This window comes from Cebidichthys violaceus, unplaced genomic scaffold (assembly GCF_023349555.1).
Source record: "Cebidichthys violaceus isolate CVI_PGR_0920_01 unplaced genomic scaffold, fCebVio1.0.p SCAF_9, whole genome shotgun sequence".
In the NCBI taxonomy this organism is placed as follows: domain Eukaryota; kingdom Metazoa; phylum Chordata; class Actinopteri; order Perciformes; family Stichaeidae; genus Cebidichthys; species Cebidichthys violaceus.
In genome coordinates, this window is record NW_027176975.1 from 9,378,902 (window position 1) to 9,403,890 (window position 24,989).

Here is a 24,989-nt window from a genome sequence, read left to right on the forward strand (position 1 = left end):
TCCTATTACATTTTGTTCATGGTTCACTGTCCGTGTGTCGTGTATCTGATAACAGCCCACTTCAAAGGTTGCTGTCAGCATTTTTGTCCTCACAGAAGTGACTCAAGAGTAAGAGAAATGTAACGCAGCCAAAAAAAACATTATTTATATGATAGTTTAATCAATCAACTACCTTATTGATGAATTACTTTCACTATCTGTCTTTAATTCTATCTGGAATCTTCCAAGCATTCGGACTGAGCTGGAGATGGTAAGACATCTACTGTATATATCATAGCTATGCATCCAATTTGGAGTTGAGGGGATATTCATATTCAACGCTATGCATCATCTGACAGTTGTATGCCACAGCCATTTCAGCATAGAGTCATGATGTGTAACTATTTGCTCAACATAAATCCAGACAATTAGTTCTATGTATATAAACAGGAGCCAGATCATGTCAGTTGAGGGAGCTGCAGCAGCTTCAACAACATCACTTTAATCATTGCCTAATGCAATGAAATCCTGAGGGTTATAATTCTATAATATCACCTTTCTGCATTAAAACATGCCCCAAAAACAAAATAAATGGGATCTGGGCAGCATGAAATCTACAGTATCAATATGTCTACTGTTTAACAATAAGCCCGGACTAATGGCACAGCATGAAGGTCAACTTTAACAAAGCGTATTAAGAGGAGAACGGCGTGTATCAATGCTTGCTGTTTTTCATTTCACAGGTTTTTGATAAGCACCCTTAGGTTGTCATATAACCATTCTGAGATCTTCACTAAATGTCAAAACGAAGGACTGAATGGTTGTGCTGGATTCAATATCTTTTGTGGGTAACAGGTAAATGACTGTAACTATTAGTGCTGATTGTTGTGCACAATGATATATCAAATATTTCTCTTGACAGCAGAGTGATTTGCTGATCAAAGTGTACACAAGACATAACTAAAAGAAAGCAGGGTGGAATTGAGTAATGCCAATACTCTGCGTCATACATTTGTTGCAACAAAACTTCTACAGCAAGTGCCAATGCAGTTACTATACAACTGGAAGCATGTCACAACTAAAAGTCAAAACTGGAGATGGCAGAGCTGAGTAACTCAAATCATCACCACAGAAGCAACAGCCACTAGCTGAAAACAGCTATGCCCTTTAACAGTGTTCATCAGTCTTGATTACACCTACATCTGTTCTACCAAGTAATTAACTCCAAAGCTATCACTGTCGCATTTTCACATTTTATTCTAAACATCAACTACAAACAAGTGATGCAATAAGGTAGGGAGCATACATCTAAAGCCACAACAAACAAGAGAATAAAGCGTGTCTATAATTTAGAGTGTTTCTGTGTTCATTGACTTGTGTCTGGCCCTGGCCCCGCTCTGTGTGTGTCCTGTCCTTTGACTGTGCTTTACCTGGATCCATGGCCATCTGTCATTTTCGGCAGCAGTCCAGGCATTCACCAGGCCTTTCTTGTTGAGGCGGGAAAAGTACGGGTACCACTTCTGCAAGCCGAAGAGAGCGCGGTGGGTGGAAGAGGCTGTTATCTGTTGGTTGGAGATTATACCGCCCTCCATGCCCAGTGGTCCAGAGCATCCTGAGCGAAGAGAGGGAGAAAGAGACAGATGAGTATGATCATGTAATTTCAGCACTCAGAAACTGAGCATGTGCAATGCATATACATTGCTAAAAATACCACCACGGCCGCATTTTATAATGTCGGTGTTTTCGTCCTCCATATATTTTTTTCAGTTTTTACTTCACTGTCTCCACATCAGTCAAAATCCTTGTTTTTCTAAGAGATGAAAACCTCAGTCTCCTCTACGTGTACAGTATTACATATGGTCATTAAAACTGCAACATTTCATTCCCCCTTTGTTTTAGTGATGGCCTCCTACTGAGACCTTGTCTTTAAGGTCGTCATAGATTTGTCCACCATGACTCCTGTCTCTCATATTATAAATGTTGATTTGATTCATCACAAGATCATTTGTTACTGTTTCCTCCATCATGGTAAAACCCTTTTGAGTCATGGCAGCCATCAAGAGGACTCGTATCTGCCTTCATGCTGTCCATATCCGAGGGGCTAACAGGTTGCTCCTTCATCTCTTCCATCAGCAACCCTAGCCCTTAGGCTTCCTCCCAAGGAGCTGCTGACACTTCTGGACAGCATCATCCCCAAAGTCAACAAGCTTTGTAACAGCTTCAGACACCCTACAGGCTGCAGTGGGGAGGCATGACAACAATATTTTCAGAGAAAAACACAAAGCTTTCTTCTGTAAGCAACTTGTTTTCCCTCTTAATCCTTATTGGTATATCCGGACACATCAAGGGCATTTTAATAGACATGCATAACTGTGGTGAAAGGAGTTCTGGCTGTTTATTGTGCTGCTAAACAACTACTTCTTTGTGTCTCCATAAAAAAAAGAAGCCTATTGAGAAATTAAATACAGAAAACACATGAGAAAGGAAATGCAATGAAGAAATTGAATGTAAGGGGTTACTGTATGTTTGAGAAATATCGGACATAAAACAATATACAATTTTATTGGATTAAATTAATAGTAAAAAAAAATGACACTGACTGTTCATTTACAAATTAAAGCATCTGCTTTATTATCAAAACTCAGCTCAGAATTAATTGAATTAAGATGGGACATGCATGCATATAGTTTAAGATGACCCATGTGTGTACACACCCAACAGTAACAGTTCAACTGAGCTTTCATTTTTGTTCCAAACATCTGTGGCGAATCACCATCAAAAGAGAATTAGATGTGACTGCAGGTCCTCAGAATCCTTCAGCCTTAATACATCGTGTTATAGTGTTGTGTAACTGAGATTTTAAGTGAGACTGTCTCTCCATTGGATAGCATTCAACCTGTAAATTGTATGCAATTTATTCACTTAAAATAATCCCAGAAATTGGTTTCCAATGCTGTGCAATTTGAAGGAAAACCAAACAGCTGAGAGATGACACAAAGTCGGTTTAAATTTTGCTAACCAGTAAGGATACAAAGACCCCCGCATCGTTATATTTCTTCTAGCCCACAGTGCCTCTCAAACATAAACAGCATCACAGCTGTATTAAAGATGTGCTGTGTTAGTTGTGACAGATGTTCCAGTTTTAATTAGTCTCTAAGTGAAGCATAGTTGACATAAATGCGAGGATTTGTAGCCGAGCATTTTTTGTTTAAAAATACCTTTCCTAATGATCATGATTTGCAATTATGTGACTATTGTACAGTTCTAGAGCTACCACCTTCTCAACAACTACATTATTATTTACTATTTAAGATAAAGTGGCTTGACAGTATATCACAAATTAATTCAAAGACAAACATCCATTGCAAAATATGCTGAAGATAGGCCCCAATGAAGAACAGATAACATTGGCTAAATATTTTACAGTACATAGTAGGAGTTTACTGGCTGTGTGTGCTGCACAGAGAAACTATCTGAAATTGCAGCTTGGGACATGTAATTCTCTATTAGAGTTGAAAGTCATAAGGTTCAACATAAACCTCAAGTGTGTAGCAAATGGAATTTATTTCCCACTGCCTTTCGTGTTGTGTGACAGCAGTAAACAAATAGATGTGTGTGCCTTTTTCACTTATATTTTGCAAACTTACTTTCTGAATGGAATGATGGTTTTGTTTAACAGAGAAGAAAACATGATTGCTGATGCTGTATTTCATTTTTTTTTTTTACAGACAATTGCATACTATTGAAATGATGCAGGAGGTAGTCCTCCTACTCTGCTCTTTGTGTTTATTTCTAACGACAACAGGGATCAAAGTGATTAGAATAATAAAACAGAGGACACGCCGAATGGATTATATTTCTGTTTGTGAACATGGTAAATGGTAAATGGATTTGTACTTGTTCTTGTATAGTGCTTTTCTGGTCTTCCACCCACTCAAGGCACTTGAACACTATGTCATTCACCCATTCACACCCATTCATACACTGATGGCACCATGCAAGGTGCCACCTGCCCATCAGGCCTAACTAACATATACAACATTCACACACCACAGGCACAGCTTACGGGAGCAATTTGGTTAAGTGTCTTGCCCAAGGACACATCGACATGGACTAGCGGAGCCGGGGATCAAACCGCCAATTCTCTGATTGAAGGAAGACCCGCTCTACCAGAGCCACAGTCACCTTTATATGTCTACTGTTAGCGTGTCTGCACAGATGGTAAATAGCTGTGTTTAGGACCTGTGTTTACGAGCCTTAAAACAACAATTGTTGGGAAAGCTGAGGGAACATGTCCCAAAAGAATGAAGAAATATCAAGTGCAAAGTCCTGCCAGAGGCACTGCTCACTCATGCCAACTGAACTGTTGGTGTCGGTGTAAACCAGCCTTCAGGGGAAGCCTGGAGCAGGGGTCACCCGAAGGCTGTGATGCCTTCTCCATTTAAGCAAAACAGCTAAGCATTTTGAACCCAACACTTACACACAGACAGACAGACAGACGAGGCACACGCACATTCCTGCAGACAATGAAACTGGCAGAGTTGGGAGCTGCAAGGAGACTTTCACCACAGAAGAAAGAGTCAGAGAAGAATGGAACAATGAAAACAACCCTAGCACGACTTATCCATCTGCTAAAACAGTGGGGCTCTAGGCAACAGTGAGGCATCGGAGACAGTGAGTAATGTCTGAGGACAGTCCTGGGGGATCGACTGGAGGCTGGGAGAGTGCAAAGAATATATTGTTTGAGTGTGTTTGTACTGACATAGATGTGTTTATATATTCCACTATGGTAAATCACTGAAAGGATGGCGTAGGTGGATGCGGTAGCTTACTGCTGAAGCTAAGAGAACATTCTGATTTTCTGACCTGATGGATGAACTATATTCAGTACTTTTAACAAGTCTTAGAAACAACATAAAGCCTTTATTTTGAGACATGGTAAACCAGACTAAACCAACAGCTTAGACACAATTACAAAGGTGTTGGATAAACAGTAATAAATGTTGCATTTTAGCACTCTAAGCCTAATCGTATTATTCAGAGACAATTCATATCTGTGTGTATTAGCGGCACTCTCTGCTTAACAGCTCTCCAACGAGATTTGTCTGTCAGTGAGATATCTCAAAATTAAAATTGATAAATTGATTATACTTGATTTATCCCATTAAATAATTGTATCCATAACTGTGAAATTATATTAAAAACATATAGGGTATGTTCACAAGCTCAGAACTCAAACATGAAGTGAGAGGAACAGAGCTTTAGCTTTTGCAGTAAGTTGAACAAGTGTCCCCCTAAAATGACACAATGCATTCAATTTTCTTTTCTCATTCAAGAAAAACAAGACTAAGGGTCTACAGCCATGCCAACACCTCTGCAAGGCTGTCCTGTGTAAAGTCAGGGGATCAACATTTGCTTTGAGTAATTAGGCATGTCTACAAATGGCAGGCTAAGGGGTGTTAATTGACTTGAGGGTGATAACTCCTCACCAAATGTAAAGAAAGTAGAGAGTGCAAATCAATACTAACAGCAATACAACATCCTTCATGAATACTGACTTTCAATTCATTAGGGACCCTGTGGACTTACATATGCTATTCTAGCCTCACCACAGATGGTATATCACCTGGATTTAACTGGAAATGGAATATATGTTCCCTCATTATGACCTGAAGTTAAGGGGAACAGAAGCAAGGTTGCGTCACCACAGTATCATTGTTGCACCTCTTCGGCAGATCTCTTGTAAAGTATTCTATGTGGATATTGTTGCAAGACACTTGCAAAGTCGCAGTCCTTCTCACCTTGCGGCAATGAAGGGCCTCTCTTAACGAGCTGCCTGCCAGTCGTCCGTCAGAGCATCAGAGGCAGCCAGCCCCCGGGCCTTGGCCTGCTGGCCCCTGAGCATACATCAGCTCTGCGACAGCACACATCACTAACACCAGCACTACGGTGATGTGACAGCTGAATCCATCTCCCACAAACCCTACCTACAGCCTAAACAAATTAGAGCCCCACTGAAATTAATGTAAGCATACTAACACTAATGAGCATGCGGTGGAACGAGGGGATGAGGAAAAGAAGAATAAACACACAAAACAGATTGTACAGTACAGCCGAACTGTACAATCAAGGTTCCACAGGTGCAAAAGAAAGTAAATGATACATAAATTATAGGCCGACCGATACAGGATTTTTGATGCCGATACTGATAGTGATATTTGAGTTTAAAAAAAAATGTATAAGGATAGATGATGGCTGATAAATATATGTTTTTCACAACCCATAACGTAACTAAACATTTACAAGGCAGATGGTACAATCTTCTCTGACCCTGAACAGATCTCACCTTTTCTCAAGAGTGGCTCTTTAACCGACCATTTAACCCATATTAGTGTCTGAAAATGTGAACGTCCCTGGATGAATACAGCCGTAACAATCCCAAATTTGCATAGGCAGAAAGGCACTTTGTGCCAAGTGTTATCACCCTATATTTGTATGCCTTCTTGTATATTTTACCGGGATTCATGTTGGCAAGCAATAGATATGATTCTTTTTTGCACTACTGGCTTGCCAATGGATAGTGGGAATCAATACTGAAGGCGCTGCAATTATTTCAGCAAAAACGGGTAATCACCGAACAGACAGAAAGCTCACTGCTGTCATCACGTCACTCATTTCTGATATGGCCGAAAATGTACAGCTGCTTAATCTGTAACAGCCAATGTGTGTGCAGTACTTGCCCACTCACAACGTGGGTTGAAGGAACAAGTCAGAAGAGATGACGAGTCCTCGCATAAAAGTAGATTCCAGGCATTCTGCCTTTTTCTATCTATTTTTGATATGTATTGGGGACGACACAGACTTTATGTCTTATAATAAGGCTGTGACATAATTCAACAAATGATGCATTTAAACAGCAAAGGCAGAATTAGAGAGGAATTCCACCACGTTTACACATGAAAATCATTTTACTCATCACAAGTAACACGCTTGTGAGGAAAATGTCCTCTGGGGGAAGCTTTGCCAAATCTGAGAAAATAATGTGAAAATAACGTGATGTCACAGTGATGTCATCAGGGTTATCTCAGCTTGGGCTGGTAGGCTAAGTGAGCATGTAAAGTTTAAAGATGTGGGCGTTTAGCAGACAGGGAGTATGTAATGGAAGACATTATTGAGTTGCATTATGGGAAATGTAGGTTTCAACTTTTTTAGAACTCGGTTTACATTTTTTTTTACCATTCAACAATCATTTGGGGGATTTTTGCCTTCATCTGAAAGAGGGTAGTTTAGAAATAGGGGGGAGAGAGAGAAGGAGGCGCTCCTTCTGTTATACATTTTGTGATAGATTTTTTTGTTCCTCCGTAATCCAGTCTCTTGTTTCAGGCTGCTTTTGACATAAAGCAGCCTCGTCAGAAAACATACATTTCAGCCGGACAGTATTAGGAGGACTGTGGTATGTTCGGCTATACTCCAGTGCATGAAACAAAAAACAAAACAAGGTAACAGTGCAGACGTTTAGCTTTAGGGGTGTTTTTGGTTGTTTACATCTATATTGATTGAACAGTGTTATTTCCCTTTACACACTCAAAGATACACTGTGATAATTTTTGGTTGAAAACATCATCAAATTAAAGCAGAGAGAAAGCACATTCACATCATGGTCATTGTTTTATTTCAAATCTAATGTGCACAAGAACAGACCCAAAACAAACCATAATACTTAAATATTGCGCTGCCACTTTGGCTGACTGAATTAATGTATAATATGCTGTACAAATATAGAGTTTATAAGAGAAAATGGAAATGAGAACCATTAAACAAATAATGGAGCTCAGCATATGTTCAATCAGTAAGACTAAATCGTTCTCCTTGAGTGCTTCACTCACTCCACCAACCTTATCAATCAGGCTTTGCCTCTTAACTCCTCTCTGTACACAAATTACCCTCTGCCTTCTGTTATTCAATTTATAAAACAACTTCCAAAATTTCTCTCTCTCCGATGCAGACTTGTTCTTGAAAATTCCTGAGTATGTTGTCAAACAACTGTGCTTAACATAAGATATAAAATCTGATAAATTCATTTGTGAGTAGCAGTGTAGGGGTGGCTCAGGGCTCCGGGTCCACTGCTACATTAATCCTAATATGTTCCTAGAGTGAGCAGACCAAATCCCCACAATAGCATAATAAACACACAAGAGCACTTTAAGCTCTCCGGCGTCTTGCAAAAAGAAAGCTACTTGTGATAAGACGGAAGCGCTCTCATCCTACACAGCCACTGGCAGAAGAATGAAATGAGGGCTTCCAAGCACAAAGTGGCTTTGACTTCTCAGCATTCAAGTGTTCCAATTTTTTTAGGGTTCATTGTGTGTTTGTCTGAACATGCAAAAATCGTCCAAATTTCCTATTAAAATTATATAAGGAGAAGTTTGGATTTTATTTTATAAAGTTGATAAAGTTTATCTGGCTGTGTATAAATGCTTATTTGCCTTTAATTCAGAAGACATGAACATTGTGTGGAATGTGAAGACTTTAGTACGAAAGAAGATTAGAGCCACATGTGAAAAAACTCTACTCTCAAAATTCTCACTTTAAACTCAAATATTTTTTTCACATGAGACGCTAATCTTCCTCCGTACTTTAGAAATAATAAATGATCATGCTGTGCTAGCCATATCCAAAAATATACAGATAAGATACATTGCTTTTCCACTGTCAAATGTTGAAAACGCCAACATTCCTTCTCTGTGGCTTCATTTTCTTTTTTTAACTGCAATGGTGCACACTGAGCACATCATAACAATAATGGTTATTATAAAACATACTCAAAAACAAAGGATGTCCTCAAAGCTTACCAACCTTGTATAACCTTTAAAAAGTTGTCATCAAAGGTAGGCACACTATCCACTGAAATCTGATAGAATATTCTTTAGGGGAATTAGCTCACCAGCAAACTGTCTGGTGTGTGTGCTGTTAAGAATAAATGGATAGCTGACAAAGAAAATCAAAAAAGAAACATGAGCACTTACTGTATTGACAGTTCCTCCCCATGTACTCCCCTGGGCATTCGCAGGAATAGTTGGCAACCAGATCTGTGCAAATGCCCCCGTTCTTGCATGGGTCCCTTTCGCATTCGTTAATATCTGGAAGAGCCACAAAACAAAAACAAAAAGGTGAATTCATAAATTTGAGGCAGACATAGGCAATTAAAAAGACCTCATTGTCATTAGAATGTACTGGTGGGGAGCGTATATTGAATTTCCTCAATGTGTTATTGAGTCTGCCCATAGAAGCTCTCACAAAGACACCGTTTTTTTGGAATTAATAAATCAAATAGCTCCTCTGAAGACCACTAATAAGAACACATAACACATTTTTAACATGCTAAGATTAACAGCTAACCTAGTGTACTTTCTTTGCAGTTTAAATAATTAAATACATTTTCAGTGTACTTAATTAACCACTGACTTATTTTGCGATAGGCTTGGTAAATATCCTCAGTCTCTCCATTAAAGTATCACAGAAACATAGAAGAGTAAAACAGACTGTAGATATGCTACATTTCCACAGAATTATCATCTTTTGTACAGCCATCTTTGCTCTGTAATTGCTTTTTGCAATATGATCTTCTCTGATTGATTCATCATCTAATTACAGAAGGTGACAGACCCACAACCACACCCATCCCACTCATTAGCACTCTGTCCGATTACAGCTACAGTTAAGGGAAATAAGATAACAGTGGGAGAGGAAAGGAGGTAAACTTTTGAACAATGTTCTAATGATTTCCAGACTTGCCCACACTTTTAATCCTCCATACCATGAGTTGTCTGTGACTACATTTTGGCTTCATGAATATGTAACTAGGCTTGAGAACAAAGTGAAACATGATAAAAGTAAGTATTTCACAGTGCTTCATCTCCCTGAGATTGTATCTATAATATATACAGTATAATAGTCACTTGAGCACATTTGTAATATATTGTTTTTTGGTGAATGTCCTGTATGCTGCAGAGAAATACAGTCATGCTCTTCACACATAATGGTCACTGAGGTACTGTGACTGGAAGCAGTAGCATCTTTAATCTACAGCAAAGAACAAAAAAAACATATTTAAATAGAGTGAAATAATGAAATTGAACTGTAGAACCAGCAAACATTGTGCAGGTTGAACTTGAACCACATTTCATTTTCATTTGTCTTGGAATTTATATGGAGACATTTTGCTTATGCAGCTATCTGGACATGAATAATCCTCTCTATGCAGTATATACTCTATTTATACTCTAGATTATCACCTAACACTGTGTTTTTTATTTATTTTGTGAGCACACAGCCAGCACTCTCAAGACAAGGCCTGCTGTGTCTTTTAATATGGCAGTTACATCCTGCTTCAGATATAGCTGATGATAGAGAAGCCCTGTAATTTGTGAATCCTGTATTACACAGCCATTTTAGTGAAAAACAGCAGGTGATAGATCAAATTCACTGCACATGAAATAAACACAGATCCTCCGAATGTGATGCGACCCAACTTGTTTATTTTTAGAGCTTCATTCTTAGGAATATTGAACAAAATGTTGTACTAGCCAGCATGTTGTTTTGTGGCTACGGAGCTTGACTTTTTCACATTACTTCAAATCACTACTTCCAAAAGACAGACTGTATCAACACACAGCTATGCATGACATAAAGTAGGTAGATCAAACTCAAACTGCAGGGGCCACTCATCTTTAATTATGATCAAACATGTAAATTATAACAGAGAGAAGTGAAATTATTTTGCCTGTCAAGCTGTGAAGATTTGTATATATGACATTTATTGAAAGTGTTGCCTTATTTTTGTATTTTTCCATTTGTCTGTTGGTGCATGCCTAAGTGTAGACCCTAGCTGTTTTCCAGTATCTGTTTCTCAAGACATTTACAAAAGAATTCCATGAAGCCATTCAAGTTCTAATATGCAGTTGTACACATTGCTCTTCATTGAAATAAGAGCAAAGAATGACACTGAAAGCTTTTCCCAATGGAAAAGATGTTTTCACTATTCTGCCAACTGGCTTCAACAATATTTTGGTTGACAGATAGTTCGTCCCACTACCTGCCAAATCTTTTTTTTTTTTTACAGTACCTGCCCTTTTACAAACAGTTTCCAATGATGGCTCAGTTCTATGTAATAAACCATCTGGTGCGGCAGGTTAGTTGCACAGGTTAATTGCTTCTCCCCAAAATTGCATCATGATTGGATCTACATTTTATACAGTCAGCTGGGGACCATGCAGTTGAGTCTCTGTGCTTTGACTTATGGAGATTCAATCTATATGAGACAATTATGGACGGAGGCTTAAATCTTAAGCTTAGAAAGAGGAAAGGAAATTAAAATGAAAAAATATTAAATCAGAAAAATCTGATCTGTTATTTTATTAAATTTGATTTCATGAAAAGCTAAAAATAAAGTGTTCTCTGCATAGATTTAAGTGTGCGGCTATCTATTATACCAGTTTGAGCTTTTTTGATACTTCCAGCACCTTATTTAAGATAAAGTCGGGTGAAGCGGTGGTTATCCTGCATCATGAAAATTGGTTACAAAATGTTCACGATTGTCACAATCTAAATCTAGCCTTATTAGTGCATTTAAGAGAGCCAATCACTCAAAGACTCTGTCATTAATGGGTTGGATTTGGGTCTTTCTGGGATTATTGCAACATTGTAAGTGCTTGCAATAATCAGCTGCACAACATACAGTAATCAGTAGTTATTGTACTTCTCCATAGCTAACTCCAGAACCTTTCATGTTTCAAATGTGATGCAGAATAATGCTTCCCATTAACCAGTTTCCTCATGTTCACCTGTGATCCTTCGTATGCTCCGGCCTCAGCTTTAACTGTGCTTTGATGAGCTAGTACAGGACAATGTGTTACAGTGGCAAATCCCAAAATAGCCAGCATGACAACATGCCTCCTACTGACAACACACAATTAGCATAGAGATGAAAAAACAAGCACTTGTCAGAAGGAAACATCTCAATTATGGGAGGTTAATGCAATTAAGGGGGATTATGTGTACAATCCTGTGAAGAACCATTAACCTGAAAAATGACAACTAGAGCCTGTCTTATAGAGAATAACAATCCTCATTCAACAATTCAGCTTCTCAGTGTTTTGTAATTTTTAGCAAATGTGACAAAACCAATACAATACTAATGCAGTTATTAATCAAAGGTACAGCAGGCCATATAAAACATCATTAATGCAATTCACAGAAGAGTAATTTGTACAAAGGAATATGTGCACTCCCTCTAGAGACTAGTACTTCAAATGTCAAAGAAGTGTATATAAAACAGGAATGTACATTCACCCATTAGCCATACCTGTTAAACCTTGATGGGCGCTGGTGGGAGAGAGGCACAGGGCACTAATGTACAATAGCACCAAAACCATAAACAATCTGCAGGTCATTCTGCACACAATTCACTGTTATATTACCACTGTAATCACACCACTTAGAAAAGTGATGTTGTGTTACCCTGGAAGTTCATATCCTGCTTTGTTGCCACCAGTACTGTAGGTCCAAGTACAAAGGTGAGACAAATGGGAATGGGAAAGCCACTCAAATAGCCGGGAGCACAACATACCACAGAGATGGGAAAGCACAACAAGCCCATCTTACGATTTGCTTTCCTTTTATGAGAAGTGCAGAGAAAGGAAGACTTAAACTTGGTGTATTGCCAGTAAATCAGGTGGGAGAGAAGGGATTACTTCATAGAATGCACTTAAGTCGCTCAACATAAAACAAAGAAGAGAGGTGATGAGAAGCGAGGAGAGGATTGGAGGGACAGAAACTGTGAGAGAAAGAGAGAAGACGGTGTAACAGAGAAATATGTGCAAGCCTAGTGGTCAGGTAAATACATTCAGTGTGTCTGTTTACGCAACACAGTTACAGGCATGTATCCAAGGAGTTCCCCTAATAATCAGATTCTTCCATTCTGCAAACTAACAGGTCATTAAAGCCTTATGGTAAAACAACATTTGCAACTGGTGTCTTTAGTTTAATGGGAATGATGCCATCTTGGTTATAATGGATTTAACAAGCCAGTTTGTGTAAAGATGTCCACAGCGGATGGAGACAATAAAACTAAAAGGCGTATAATTTAATATAATACAACACTGGCTCTCCAATAATACCACTTGTGAAGGTTATAATGTTATTTTTGTTGAAACTGAGCCAGGATGATGTTGATTTAACTTATACTATATTTGGTGTTATTACATTAGATTATAACAATATACAACAACAAGGCTTTGATGTTTTGTCCACCTGCTGCACATACAGTGGTGGACAAAATACAATTGGCCATTGGTCAGTAACACCAGGCACATGATGTAGCAAATGATGATGGGCTAATACAGTGTATTATATTGCACAGGTGCATATTTCATTATGCCAATCGTCAATAAAACAAATTGCTTTATTAATGAATATATTGTAATTGTATAAATGAATTGGTTGTTGTTGTAAGACATAATAAAATTAGGATTAATAAAATGATTAATACCACATAATATACTGTTATCATTATTAATACCATCATCATCTTCCTTACCTCTTGCCTCAGACAATACCTTTGGACACTATGAACCCCAGAATAAATTTGATCGGTCTCTCATCAGACTCTCATCGGTCCACTGAGATGTCTCGCTACCTGGCTTTGCTCCTCTATTGCTATCTAAAAAGTGTCTCAGTCGGACAATAATGAGAGCAATGAATAGTGCTATGTGTCGGGAACTAGCACTGCCTGTGAGCGCTAAATTGGCTTTTGTGTGTCTAGAGAGCAGGAGGAGACCTGCTTTGGGAGGGGGGTTTATCTGTGCCCTCTCCGCTGGGCTGCACTGACCTCTGCGGCACCTGCACCTGCTACAGCCACACAAACACACAGCCGATGAATCTGCTTTCCAGTTCATTCAACAGTAAAGGTATTGTGTCAAATCTTGCACAACGAAGGATGTATATGTGCCATAAATACGAGGCAAAAAATGATGAAGTTCCATCGGTGTGTAGCATTTAGGGAAATCTACTGCCAGAAATGAAATATGAAAAAAATATGAAGTGTTTTCTTTCGTGTTTAATCACCTGAAAATAAGAAGCGTTGTGTTTTGTAACGTTAGAATGAGTCGTTTATATCTAGATACAGAGCGTATCCTCTTCACAGTGCCAGCCGCCATGTTTCTACAGTAGCCCAGAATGGAAAAAAAACAAACACTGGGTCTAGATAGAGTCATTTGCCTTTTTGCATTGACCGCCATAGTTCTCCTTCACGCATGGCACACAGGAGAAGTTTCAGATGGTTGCAAACTCTGCAAACTCACTGTTAGATGCCGCCAAATCCTACACACCGCACCCTCAAACCCTGTCTGAGTGTAATTAATTACGCAGTAATCCGTGTTAGAGAAGAGTTTAGAGAACTGACATCAACCAAAGTCAGAAAACAGATATTTTGTGTGGTCATAAAGCATTTTTAATAGTATTTCTAAAAGGAAGAAAACAATTTATGTACACATGTTCTCCATCTATGCTACAAATTGTTTTCCTCAAAAGATAACTGCGGAAATTGTATCGATTTACACCAAAAAAGCATTTTTTATTTCAGCTGGACTTAACTATATACATGCAGCAGCACCAGTAAGCCTAAACTGGCCCCAAACAACAACATAAATCACACAAATGATTGGAATAAATGCCTGCTAATAGCGTGTAATCCTCTCAAACTTGTAAAGCCCCCAAACTTAATTAGCAGAATTAAAGGTAATGTCCCAGCAGTATTGCCCCTACATCTCACCCACTTCCTTCATTAAATTACAGTCAGATGTTGGGTAAATCTGGGTAAAGCCCTCTTTTTCCTCTGCCAAGACACCGTAAGCCACACAATTGGAGGTTAGTCAAGATTTTGCTTTCATGTGGCGATGTCTCATCGTGCTACATCTCTCCATCTGGACTCATTTTAGCCCTCATGCACAGTTTCCCCAGGGGAAGTTTCATCTCATCTTATCTATCTTTATGTCACAGAGCCAGTGAACCCACACGTTTGGTAAGCAAGCTGGTTCTCTTGACATCTTTATCTGGGCAAGGAAGAGTGGTATGACCTCTACAGTCAGTGATCGACAGCAATGAAGTGGACAACTGGTTGTTTATGCCTGCCACATAATTAACCCCTGACCATGAACACTCGTACTTCCAAAGAAGTAATCATCCTATTTTTTTTTTTCCGTAGTGGATGGGGTTTACCCTGGGACAGGCTGCTGCTGATGCCCTGTGATTCATGTTGGTATACTGCAGATGTTGGATTTGATACTGAAAAAATATTGCAATCCACGGACACATTGAATGAATTTATGAGGGGTAAAATTAAAAACACACAGCCAATGATTTATATTACTTGGGTGCTAGTCTGACCAGGAGGAATGTTTATCATTAGCTTATAAACTCTGTGACAGAGCACTTTGTTACGGATGTTGTGGAAAAAAAAATGTATGAAAATTTCATGTCTGAGTGACAAGCAAAATCATTTGGAATATTTGTATGGGGCCCACCCAAGGACATAAAATACAGCCCTAATTCCAGGCTCATACATACTGCGTATAGCACATGGCATCATCATTCAGTGACCACCGAGATACATCTAAGGAAGCAAAAACACTGCATAAAATGTTTTGCACATGACATGTTATACACATGACGATACTGTATCACATGGGAACAATATAAAAACATGTTTAATAATGGACAGAACAGTTTATCTTGGCTGTCCTCTCTTTCATTCCCTCTGTGATTTGTGTGCTAATTTATCCTGTGATGCAATCTTCACGCTTATTTTTTTGTTGTTGTGAATATTACTTTTCCCCACTCATTCTTGTCAGTTTTGATGCAACGCAGAACTCTTGAAAGGGCAGAGATATAAAAGCCATCTGCTGTATGTATAGCACAGAGTGAGGGTTTTATCCAACTGCATTTGATCACATGTTATATCTAATCTCATCTTGCCTGTTTTTGTATGATTGAATGTTCCCTAAAGCTTTACCATTTACTGTAAATGCAATACACGTGCATACACGCATGTACAGTATCTATGTTTAATAGATGATGGCCCGCCTATTGAATTCCCGGCTGAATAGTTCTATAACGCTACTGTACTTCAAGTGCTGACTTGTCCTCAGAGCTGCATCTTCGTATATGGGCGATCAGCCTTGGATGTGGTGTTTGACAGGTGCTGGTGCAGTGAAATGTGTCGACTCTACACTACACAAGGCCGGGACAAGACCTGTCTCTCCAAGTTGAGTCAGAGATAGAAGATGGAACATGGAAGTGCCTGTCTCCACTGTCAATCTATTCTGTCACTCTATCCTGGCCTTACCCATGTCACTGAAGTGACTGTCACCACATAAAACAGGATTCCTATCCGGAATCTGATGACGTGCAACAACCAGTTGAAAGAGATATTTATTATTACCCGATATGATATGTGTTCTCACAGTGCTTCACTTCTGCATGGTCATGCATATTTCAACTTACCGTGAGTATTGATTGTATTGATCTCCTACATAGAAATGAAAACAAATAACCTGATCTCACATGCAGGTTAGTTTTCACAGTGACACATGCTGTATGTTTTAAGGGATATGATGATGCATGAAGCTGTGAATTCAGGATTAAGAATAGTGTTGGAAGACACACTTTTTGAAGTGGGATTATCCCACATAGAGGTTATTCACAGCACCACTCCAGAAGCCTTTGGAAAGGTATCTTAAGATGCATTGCAGAGAGGTTTGAGTATCTTAGAAGCAAAACCCTCATCATTTCTAAGACACGCAGACCGGGGGGTTCTGTCGAAGCTGGGGAGAGCAGAATGTGAAGAGCCCTTAGCTTGGGGGCAGATTGACACTTGGAGGAAAGCTTTAAGTGTCATTTTAAGCTTGCAGAAGGAGCCTCCATAGTAGATGTGTGAGGAGAATAATGAGTGATCCAAAAGCTCTTTAACATCATTGAGGTACACTTACTAGAATGTTTAAGAGACACTCAAATGGTATAAGATGCAGAAAGAAAGTGGAGGCAGGCCAAAGAGCAAAAATAAGGTGGAAATTAAGGATAACAAGAGATGCCTGCCCTTAGGAGACCATTATTTGAGTATATACATTTTCAACAAACAACAACTAGAAATACAAAATGTTGTTTTTAACAGCCTTAGTTACATCCAGGTGGCAAAAAAGGGTTACAACATTAGGGGATATCCAAAGTTATTACAGTTGGAACCTCTGGTTACCATGAACGTATATGCACCACATTTCCCTACAATCCATCCAATCGTTGTCATATTTCAATATGGATGTCAACCCCATTGTGACCCTGGACAAAAAGTCAGGGGACCACCAAAGTCAGTAGAGTACATCGTTTGGGAAACATGTCTGTACCAAATGTTGTGCCAATCCAGGGAGTAGGCTGTATGTTCACTGAATGAAAGTGAAAAGTTTGACCTGCAGGTGATGTTACAAGTTAAGTCAGAGGATCATCAAAGCATTATAATTTCTCATCTAGGGACCTTGGATAGCTTTAGCAAATGTTAAGGAAATCCATCTGATAGTTGTCAAGATATTGAATCTGAACCAACAATGTCAACCTCATGGTGGTGCAGGAACTAAAGTCAGGGGATCAAAGTCGGTAAGATTCATCTTCTAGGGACAATGAAAGCCAGTACGAAATTGACTGGTAATCCACCCAAAAACATACTTCACTCCGGATCAAAGTGGTGCCTCAACCAAACACCATTGACATTTAAAAAAATGACTGGAATACCGTTTTTATATTAAAGACAAGAACTCTCCAAGGCATGTCATAAAGACAAGTAAATATGAAGGATGAACAAAGTTTAGTTCAAAACATAACATCTGAAGAAAAAGTTGCATCCTAAATATTTAAACTCATATCTACTAAAAGAAAAAGGATTTTGATAAGGGTGAGATTTTGAATGACTTATGCAGAGTTTAATTTCACACTGATTTTATTAATTAATTTCTTTGCTGACCCTTTCTCTGATCTATCTTTATCTGCCTAGAGGAGAGCCCATGAATGCTTTGGTAAAAATGTACTATAATCTTCATAACGAACATTCACACATCTATATAATTTTGTCCACGCTGAGTCATATCTATGATTAAATGAGAGACTGATTAATAACATAAGATCTCTCTGCTGGGCACCAGTCAAAATAATATGTTATGGCCGTTAACCTTAATTTCAGTCTCATTGAACACAAACTAAAACAACACTAATACTAATTTGGCCACAGATTTACAATTCTGAATTACTGCAGTTCTGTGTAGTCAAGCTGAACATTTGTCAGTGTTCTGCTTTGGCCAGCCAGAAGCCCTGGGCAGGGATGAGTCTAACTCTTTTCCGCCACTTGGGAATTGGAAATGCATCTCTATTTATGCTTTGGCCATCTGCCAAAAGGTCCATACTTACTGTAGAGGCTAGAAGGTGACAGCAAGGCTCAAGTGTCTGAGGGGGACTTACACAATTAGGCCCCGGTAACAGCTTGTTCTCTACAACTCTCCCCCAGGAAGCATAGACCAGGTGAGTACGTGTCCATGGACTGGGAACAAGGGAGGGGGAAAAGAAACCCACTAAATCAAACAAATACATCAATGCTCTTTATTCAAAAGTCTCATGTCATTATTTTTCCTGCGGTTTTTCTTCATAAAAACCAAGGTACTTATTTTCAAGGCTTTTGTTTCTACTCATTTTCACTTTTAATCCCAACAAACATAATGAAGAAATCTAAGCTCTAAAAAAACCCATTCCTGAAGCACTTCTGCACATCCAATATTCTTTCTAAAGTGCTGGCCTTTCTCTAAAAGACTAACAAGACGTCGGTCCTACCATTTTATATAGCATCCACAACCTGAAGGCATTCTGTGTCATTTAAGTTGGTTTTAACAGCAAAGATGCATTGTGAAAAAAAATGTCCAGTCTGTAATTTTGCTAGCAAAGCACCACCTTGCCAAACAAGAAAGGTCATCTTACTCAAAATGCGTTTCTACAGCAGTTTTTATCTGGCAGGATTTGCAGAACTGAGTGCTTACTAAAGGCATATGGAAAAGGTGATGCATCACTTTAATATCATCAATGATGGGTCAGAGGACTGACAAATGAAGGCATGAGAGCATGCATGAGAACACTGCTGACAAGATCAGGGCCAAGCACAGATGGATCCTGGTTAATATTGTCTGATGCCATTCTATGTATTCAATAAACCTGAAGAAAAACAGGTCAGTTTTGATCTGGTAAGCACAAGGCTCTTTCTAGAAGGCTAAATAAAACATCTGTGTCAGTGGCACAAAGAAGGTGGCCCTAAACACCTTGATTCAAGCTTGTTTCCCCAGCTTGTTATCCAAAATGCCCTCTGACGGGGGCGAGATAGGGTCAACTACTCCTGGGATGGAGAAAGGAGCAGAATAATACCAGAGAAAATAGACATTTGAAGTACAACACTGATCTTTGACCGGGTCTCCTTCACTTTGTGGATGCATGCATGCACACACACTCAAAGCAAACAGAAAACATATATAGATGACGGTACAGGATCCGTGTACATTTGATAGTTATTTTATTGGATTAAATCCAAAGTGGCAAAAATGAGAAAACAAGCCGTATATCCGTTTATCGCCACCAGGAGACTACTTCACAGGGAGGAGAGCCTGTCAGGGGTTTTTAATTCGTTATTTGACAATATAAAAAGCAGATGTGACATCATGATTAACAGCTGTGATTGACTGCTGAGAATTAAGTAGTCGCAGACTTCTTTCTGGTAAGTGTATGTAGATTATGAATGTGGAGAGGAGATGTAACTTTTGAAACAGACTATACATATAAAGATCTTTATATACAGTCTACATTCGCTGACAGTGTCACTTAGCAACATTTCCACTGACTTAGTAAAGTTAGCCCTGCCCTGAATTCAACTGAAACCTATTTACCTGCAGAATGCAAACTCCCAGTCAGAGTAATATGTCAGGTATGCCTTCAGTAACCCAACAATTAAAATAATTAGGCATGTTTCAAGTAACCCAATGCAGGTGACATTGTGATTCCACAATAATCATCAGAATCAGTTTGAAGGGGAAATGTTCATGCAAGACAAAAACAAGGTGTTCTTTTCTTTCATTCATCCGTGACTCTTTATTTTCCTCCTCAGATATATTGATGAACGCCATGTGCCCAAAGTAAAGGTGGCTCTGATGTTTTGTGTATAAATATCAAATAAGTGGTGAAAAAGATACTAAAGCGCACTTCTTAACTTAACTTAAGTTAAAAAAGTAAAGCATTAAAGTACTCTAAAGGACAGCTTTAGACCAGATTATGATTGAACCGCACACAAAAAGATGCATTCTGCTGTTTCCAGTGAAATAAATGTGGGGCTCCTTGAAGTAAGTAAGACCAAATGTGCAGTGAGCTGAAACAACAGGGCTGCTGGCCCACAAGCATATCCATCTTTCCATTTTGATCTGCGGCGACTCCTCCAAGCCAGAAAGGGAGTATGCAGACCCACTCAATGGCTCTCCATGAATCGTTGATCATTGGCGTCTGACGGTTTGGCTGTGTGTGATTGTGGTCGTTTCTATCACGTTTAGGGGAGTATGGACCCTTCCCCCAGGCTTCTCTACACTCATCTCTTCCTGTAAATGTAGCTTTCTAGCCACAGACTGTGAGGAGTGAGTGGGCTGTGGAATTGTGAATGTAATGCTGAGAGGGTGTCTGGAAATGTCCTCCACACAGCTCTACATCACAGTAATGGAGCAGTGAGGAGAGCCTTGAGGCTGCCAGTGTTCAATATTTTTGAGGGCACTTCTGTTAGTGGGGCACATTTTTAGATTGGTGATACAATGATGACTTTGGGAAACTCTAGCAGGAGTGAATCTATACTCACAAGGTAAACAATGGGAGGTTTTGGAAGAATGTCACAAAAATGAACACTGTTTTGTAAAATACATCAGAGACTCTTGAGTTAATAACCTAAATTAATACTATGAAATGGTGTTGTACTGAAATGTTGTTACAACATGTTATGTAAGTTTTTGACCCTAAGATCAAAAGAAGTGGACCAGAAGAAGTTTAACATTTTGGAATAGGTATAAATCATTATGAGAAAACAAACCGGTGTTAGAAGTTATTAATCATAATTTATGCATTTAAAAATAAAAGTGGTGTGCAGATTAGCATAATTTCTTGTAACCTAGAGGCTGTTAAGACGAGGCAGATTTATACCTCACAGAACAGACCTCAGGCACTATGACTAAGCTGATGCCTCTGTTTATTTGGAAAATAGGTTAACATTCTGTGGACTAAGTACTCCTTCCGACGGTTTACCGTGGAAAAGTTTTTCTTTAACAAACTTTCTCTCACTAACTTTTAGTTGTACTTAAATCAATCTAGCTAATCCATTTAGCTAAGCCTGCCCCGAAAACTTCCACCCTAAAACACAATTCAGCTATACTGCTCATATGATCTAAGACAGTTAGTGGATTTCTGTACAACTTTCCCCCGAAGCTTTAAACAAAATAGCAAAAGCACTTTGTGGAGCTTCACCGCTGAGATGAAAAGGAAGCTGATATTGTGGCAATTTGCAAGCAAAATTCACTGGAAATATGGGTTTGTTTTATGGTTCAGAACTGTCATCCTTTCTACAAAATAACTAAGAACAGAAAGAGCAAACAAATGCTCATTTAGTCCCCATGTTTGACACCGAAAGGCCAGAGGGGCAGCTCACAAACTGATCTTGATACATGCTCATAGACATTAAATTAACATTTGAATGATAATGCTTTTGTGTCAACTTTTGTATCGATGTTTAAAGCATGCAAGCATACTGTTTTTTCAAAAAACACTAAGTTGTTTGTCACAAAAGGAAATCTCTTAGTAACTGAAATAATTTGGGATTTTCTGTGGCCCGGTGAGAATGCTATTAACATTTAACAACTCCTACAAAAAGAGAAGGTAATTAGCATGCTTCATCGCAATCTTTGCTGGAGTGACTTTAACCGTGCAGCCTCACAGTAAGAAGGAGATACCAAGTGCCTCAATCATGGCAAGAGGGAGCAGAAAACCACAAGCCCAGCAATCTCTCTCCACCCCACCTGCTGTCCTCTCTCTGTGGCCTCCGTGGGAGCAGTGGCAGATATGCCGGCTAACAAGAGCTCCCTCCTCCACCTCCCTCCCTCCCCCTGCTATCACAACAAACTGAAGATCGGGCACTACAAAGTCACCTCCTGTGAGGCAGTGGCATGTTTGAGAAGGGCAAGTCATTTCTCGCTTTAAGACGTGCAGGTAACCACTCAGAGGTGTGCTGGTAAAGTGGTGGGTGTTCACGGGGGCGGAAGGGGTGCTGGGAAAAATACTGTCAGACCTCTGCCTCTGCCTTGTACCTGACAGATACAGTCTATTGTTCTAGTCAAATGTTTAACGGCTAAGATGTGCATAACCACTGCCCTTCTGATACTTATTCATGTTGCTTCGGGCTGTAGCGCTATTGTCTGAGGTATCATCTTGATATTACTCAGTAAATTGAGCACAACAAACATGCCAGCAAAACATAAGTCAGATTTCTCATTCTCTCGCTCACTCTCCAAAGAAACCCAAGTGAACGCGAGGAGTCAGGAAGCCTGGTGAAATATTAGAGAGGAAAAAATAAACAAGCAAAAGGAAATGTAAGTGCCACTGTATACCTCCTTTTCACCTGCAAAACACAATAAACTAATACACTCCTAAGTGAGGTACCACTGAGTAAGCACAGAGCAAATCTTTGTGGAGTCTCTTTCTTTCTTTTACGCTAGGGGGCACAGCCACAAACAGCGGTTGATTATTCTTTGGCTAGAAGCTCTGGAGGCAGCAGGGCTAATGCAGCATGATAGCAACTGTCAATGCATCATTAAATACAGGGCCAAGCTTTAAAAAAGACCTCATACATCCTGCATTTAGCCTCAATCAATCCTGCCTTGCTGGTGTGTTTCAAAAAGAAAGGCAAAGACCCATATTGATCAAAGACCAAGATAGATTCTGCTCCAAGGACTTGCAGGCCAAGGAAGGATAGAAAGAGACAGTTAGAAAGTGAACACAAATCATCTGAGAGATAATTTAGCCAAATAAACTTTGCTAATTTTTTTATCTTGTACAGTGATTGTATCTGTTTCTTCATGGATAACCACCAGCCCGAACAGACTGGCTCATACCAACATCTTTGAAAGAGAGTAAAGAAGAAAAAGCCGCAGAAAATTCCGATCAAGCTTTCCTTCTAAAAGAGAAAAGAGGTCGACATATCTTCATCTGATCTGCCAACTTTCAAAGACATGATTTACTTTTACTGCATCAAATTAAATCAAAATCTTGTTCAGCCTCACCATGAGGTGGGCCTTGTTACACAAGGCCGTTTACGTGGAGACAATACGGCAGATTTTCTGTTCAGAAAAACAAAACACTTCCCCTCAAAAGACTCCAACAGTTTATACTTAATTTGTACTTGATAGGCAGATAACATGTGCCCTAAATATGATCTGCAACCTCATGACGACTGAGGCAATCAGTCCCAATCTTCACACAGTGACAGCAATGTTTGGCTACTCGCCCAATAGCGTACCACTTGTTCTCTTGTCACCACAGGGACATGACGCCACACTATTCAAAAGATGAACGACTTTGAGATAATAAGGGCTCTCATAATAAAAGCGGTGACATTAATCCTGGTTTTCTCAGGGGGGTGGTGAGACTTGGACTTGGTGAAACCGATTTAAAACTTTTATAAATCAGTATTCACCTTCTTTCTTTACATTATTTCAAAAGCAAAACCTTAAACCAATGGGATAGCAACTTTTAGCACAAGCACATTATTAATGCAACGAGCAAAAGACACCTTTGTAGTTTAACGTTTAAGCAATATTTTATAAGACGGAAACAAGACCTTGTGAGATTCAGCTGCATATAAAGTGGCTGAATGAAATCAAAGTTATAAAATGCTCACTTTAATGGCTGCTGTGACTGCACACCCTGCCAACACCCTGAGCTGTGATTATCTGACATCTGCCCTCAATATGGAAATCTCAACACCTCAAGTAAAGTCATTGAAGGCTGCGTTCTAAAAAACCAAAACAAAGCCGTCAACAGCATTAAATTCATACAGTATCCACTCATCAAAGAAGTCTGAAATAGCTCATACTTATCTTAGCTGTCCATGTTCGAAATCATTCCTGGCTACGCTTCATAAAACCAGTCCAACAGGCAGGATATGTAGCGCATGTGTTTAGGATAACGTTCACAGGTGTGAAATTGGATTTGGCACAGAAAGAGCAAGGAGATAGTAAGAGCAACAGTAAAAAGCCAGGGCTGTCCCACACATATATTATGTTGCATCTGTGTGGTATACACAAAGCCAAACATGTATCTGGGCCAGTACTGATTTAAAACACTGGATTAGATATAACATAAGATAAAGGGTAATCCTACAAAATGATTCAATCCTGAATCCAATTTATACTGAATACTGTGTGCGCTGAGTAAAAGGTTTGTTCCTTTAAGGATTTTAGAAATGATTCCAAGCAGCAGTCATTTATCCTGTTAACCAGAGGACTAATTCATGTATTGATGAATTCATAGTTTTGACAGAGGCAGTACCAAGAAGTTATGTACAAGTTTGAACTGCCGGCAACAGTGAAAATGGAAACATCATTATCCACTCACAAAATTGTGTGATATTCATGAAAATGACAGACACATCACAATAGTTCAGCAGGATTCAAACGCCCATTGTTTTTGTTTTGTTTCTTGGATCCTACAGATTTCTCAGTCAGTGTCTTTTTCTCATTTTTATCCTTTTCAGTGAGCTTGTCATCCATTAAAAGCCAACATCATACCATAACAAAGCCAGCTAAGCTGTCATTCAAAAGGAACAATTATGAGAATGCCTTTATCATTTAATT

At 39.2% G+C, this 24,989-nt stretch overlaps 1 protein-coding gene across 3 annotated transcripts in view; it reads right to left on the reverse strand.

Moving 5' to 3' along the window:
* edil3a (EGF-like repeats and discoidin I-like domains 3a) overlaps nt 1-24,989 on the reverse strand; it is a 102,243-nt gene that overhangs the window by 37,370 nt on the left and 39,884 nt on the right. For all 3 annotated transcript variants that reach the window (XM_068703835.1, XM_068703834.1, XM_068703837.1), the window contains exons 4-5: nt 9,006-9,119; nt 1,410-1,591 (exon numbers count right to left, since the gene is read on the reverse strand). In XM_068703835.1, the coding sequence (XP_068559936.1) occupies nt 1,410-1,591; nt 9,006-9,119 (296 nt within the window). The remainder of the gene's footprint in view (nt 1-1,409; nt 1,592-9,005; nt 9,120-24,989) is intronic.